Source organism: Vigna unguiculata, chromosome 8 (genome assembly GCF_004118075.2).
Source record: "Vigna unguiculata cultivar IT97K-499-35 chromosome 8, ASM411807v1, whole genome shotgun sequence".
Lineage (NCBI taxonomy): Eukaryota > Viridiplantae > Streptophyta > Magnoliopsida > Fabales > Fabaceae > Vigna > Vigna unguiculata.
In genome coordinates, this window is record NC_040286.1 from 35,090,702 (window position 1) to 35,094,402 (window position 3,701).

Here is a 3,701-nt window from a genome sequence, read left to right on the forward strand (position 1 = left end):
TCTTGGTTTAGGTCGTGAAGAACAGTTGCATATGGGTCTGGTTCGTGAACAAGACCTGTTTCTTCGTGAAGAGCTGAAGGAATATTTGCTGGAAGGAGTTTCTAATGTGTAAGATTTTTGGGAGGGAAAGAAGAGTGTAAAATTTTTGAGTGGGAAAGTGGAGAGACAACTTAAAGAAAGAGTTTAAGAATGAATTTAAACTATTATTTATATTAACAGAATAAAAAATAAATAAAATAGTGAACGATTTTGTGACTGAACAATTGGTCATTAAATCAGTCACTCATTTAGAAAGAAATATTCGGTCACTATTTTGGTAACTGATAATAACTAACATTTTTAGTCACTGATATTAGTCACTATTTGTCCATTTTCCAGTAGTGGGTGTTTGATAAAATACCAAAAAGAATTTTTTAATGTTTTTGTAAATCCCTTATCTATTTGAGTTGTGAATTGCAAGAATTTCATATGTTGCACAAATTTATTTGAAGAGATCAATATTTATTATCTGTTACGTGCGACCGGTGCATTGTCATTTTTCACTAATACGATCTATTATTGTCCATACAAAAATAATAATTTATTATCATAGGTGTGTTAACCTACTATTGTCCATATAAAAATAACCATTTCTTGTATAGAACTAGGTATTATATAGATTGGAACATGAGAGGGGTAAAGGTTATTGATAAAACAAGTAGGCTTATCTATAAGAATGGTGCAGATTTGTGGAGAATTTATGAAAATAAGTAGATTTTTTAAAATTACGGGCATAAATAAATGAGTAGATTTATGTTTCTCAAGACAAATTATCCATAAATTCTATTTTTTTTAATTTATTTATTACGGATTTCTTCACACTCCTTTCCTGAATGTAACAGTTAGTTAGTTTATTTATAAGAATGCTTAGTTTTGGAGAATTTATGAAAATGAGTAGATTTTTAAAAATTACTAATATAAATAAATGAGTAGATTTGTAATTTTCAATACGAATTATCCGAAAATTCATAATTTGTTAAAGATTTATTTATTTACGTAAATTCTTCCCAATTATGCCTAAATAAACCTTTTTATTAATCTCAATTTCAAACACAACTTCTATGTTTCACAAACAAAACAAATGATAGACAGAAATGATGGAGTAATTAAGACACATAAAATAGGAAAAACACTTAATGATGTTGTAAGAAACAGGTTACCGAAGTTTGGGACGATAGTATCTAGACCAAAATAAATCATCGCAGAATCTAGATTGAAAGAGAAGAAACACAAGCAATGGGAAAACCCCCATTGGAGTCACCACAAACGAAACCCAACTTGTTGTGTGATCAAATATGAGAAAGGAGGCTGCAATGAAAGCCACAACCATAGCAGCAACTGAGGCAAATAGGAATGCAGGTCCAAAAGTCAAGCTGGGATGCAGTGATATAACAAATTCAGTTTCTGCAAATCTTGAAGAAGTGAAATTTGACAAGAAAGAGAGTATGGAGGCAGAAGAAGTGAATAAGGCCACTGCATTTGTGACGATGAAGACAATGAACCAGGGATTCTTCTTGTCACCTGGAACGGTGAGAGCAGCTGCAAATGCTACGGTGGCAACAAGCGTTGCCACAAGCATCCCAGATTCTGCTATTCCTTTGGCGGATTCTTTGATCTCTTTCGATAACGGCTTATGCTCATCATAAAATACCTCAATTGGAGTCTTTCCATTCTTGTTTTTTTCGCTCCGTATTTCAAAAGGAACGCTTTTCTCTACTTTCTACTTGTAATCAAAATCAAAAGTATATGTTAATATATTTTTGTATATATATATATACAAATAAAAAGGATTTTTTAACAAATATTTTATTGATAAAATTGACAAAATTAATAAATAAAATAATTTTGTATTTTTTTAGGAAGTTACAAAATAAAATAATAAAATTTTATAATTTTTTATCAAGAATGATTATTTATCAAAGTTTATCAAATAAAATTTTGTCAAATATCATTTCATATATATAAAGACATGTGGGTGCATGGATCTATAAATAACAGAAATGATCGAATAAAAATAGGGAAATGAATGAATTGACCTTGAACCATGCGTGCTCTGTTTTCATTTGAATGACTGCATTTAAACCAGAGTTTAGTTGGAATTGAGGTGGTAGGTGCGCAGCCTCGTGTAGAACGTTGTTACCCTCGTCATCCAACCCTAGCATTAAATACTTTATCACACTAATATTTTTATACTCATCAAAGATGTTTAAACGTCGATAGTGAAGAAGCAAGTGGAATAGGTTCCGTTGTTTAGAGTCAATTGAGTAGATGACTGTTTGAGGTATCCTCAAGAAAAGCCGAATTACTTGATCATCATTTCCTGATTCCAGTGCATCAAGCAATATTGGTGTGGGATCAGTAGTCAACGATATTATTTTTCGTAATTCCAAATGTTCAACTTCCGTCCATATCTCTCTCAGCAATTGCATGCCCGTTACTTTTGATAGTCCACTGTTATCATTGTGGTCTAGTAATTCCCTCTCTAGATTGGTCAAAGAAATCATAATTATAACACGAGAAGAGAAAAAAAAAGTTGATCTTATATTAAGCACATATTTTTTTGTTTTAATTCCCTCTAAAAAGTTTTATATATATTACTCCTAAATTTGCTCAGTTGCTAGAATAACTTAATTTATGCATCTAACGTTGTTTTATTCTTTCCTTTTATATATCTTTTCACAATGATATTTTGATTTACTTTTTTGATTTACTTTTAATTTATTAGTCTAATATTTTTAAATCATCATATTACATTTTTAAAAAATCAAACTAAATAATTAAAGGATCATTAAAGTGTTGGATTAAAATATGATTATCTTATACTTCATGCTCTCTTCTCTTTGTTTCTTCTTTCTCTCATTCGCCTGGCTGTATCCTCTTTTTCCTTCTTGTTCCTTTCCTCTATTAATCTATTACTATTATAACACTGAATATTGGCAAGACAATTAACAAGTAATTCTTATTTTTTTATATACAAATATAGATGCATAAATGGAAATGAAACATACGTAGAATTTCTGAAGGCTTTCGCGCCAGCCAATGCAATGCTGTTGCTGGTTTCCATCTCTTGCCATGGTCAATTGACGTGTATACATTTTAAATAATTTCATGGCCAAGTCTGTGAAATGCACAAATTAAATAGCAATGATGGACTAGGAAGGCAAGGTAAAGAAAGTTGCTTGAAATAGTAATTACAAAATGAGGGTAAAGACGATGCATTTCATGGGTTATTAACATCATGCTCATTTATTTTGATAAATGTTATTACTCTGATGTCAAATGAAATAGTATTTTTGAGTCTTGTATCTAATTTTGCAATGAAGTGGAACCAGGGTTAAGTTCTAAAAATTGTGAGAAGACAAACATGCTATTACCAAACAAGTTGTATTCAAGGGCAATAAAAAAGAGAAATCCAATGTGATGGAAAGCCATTTTGTCAAGCAGATGTTGCGAGTATAGATATTTCATTCTTGTGTAACGGACAGGTATAGCAGCAAGGTGAACGGGAAGCCACCCGTCTGAGTTTGGTTTTAGCATGTCTTCTATCGCCATAACATTAACCAACTCTTCCACCATTTTAACGTTCTCTGACCTTACTGCTAGATGAAGAACTGTGTCGCCATCTGAAGTCAGTGGAACGCGAACACTAGCAGGATCATTTT

At 31.5% G+C, this 3,701-nt stretch overlaps 1 protein-coding gene across 1 annotated transcript; it reads right to left on the reverse strand.

Annotated features, from left to right (window-relative positions):
- Window positions 1-1,145: 1,145 nt before the first annotated feature.
- On the reverse strand, window positions 1,146-3,083 carry LOC114194028. The gene is made up of 3 exons (XM_028084059.1): window positions 3,048-3,083; window positions 2,076-2,521; window positions 1,146-1,759 (listed from the first exon to the last, which is right to left on the reverse strand). The coding sequence occupies exons 2-3, from the start codon at window positions 2,466-2,468 to the stop codon at window positions 1,196-1,198; spliced, it is 957 nt and encodes a 318-aa protein (XP_027939860.1). The 5' UTR covers window positions 2,469-2,521; window positions 3,048-3,083; the 3' UTR covers window positions 1,146-1,195.
- Between the last annotated feature and the right edge of the window lie 618 nt (window positions 3,084-3,701).

Coding starts and splice junctions, on each gene's coding strand:
- LOC114194028 (XM_028084059.1), bottom strand. CDS start 2,468: ATGCAATTGCTGAGAGAGATATGGACGGAAGTTGAACATTTGGAATTA. Junction 1,760..2,075: donor CAGAGCACGCATGGTTCAAG/GTCAATTCATTC, acceptor GATTACAAGTAG/AAAGTAGAGAAAAGCGTTCC.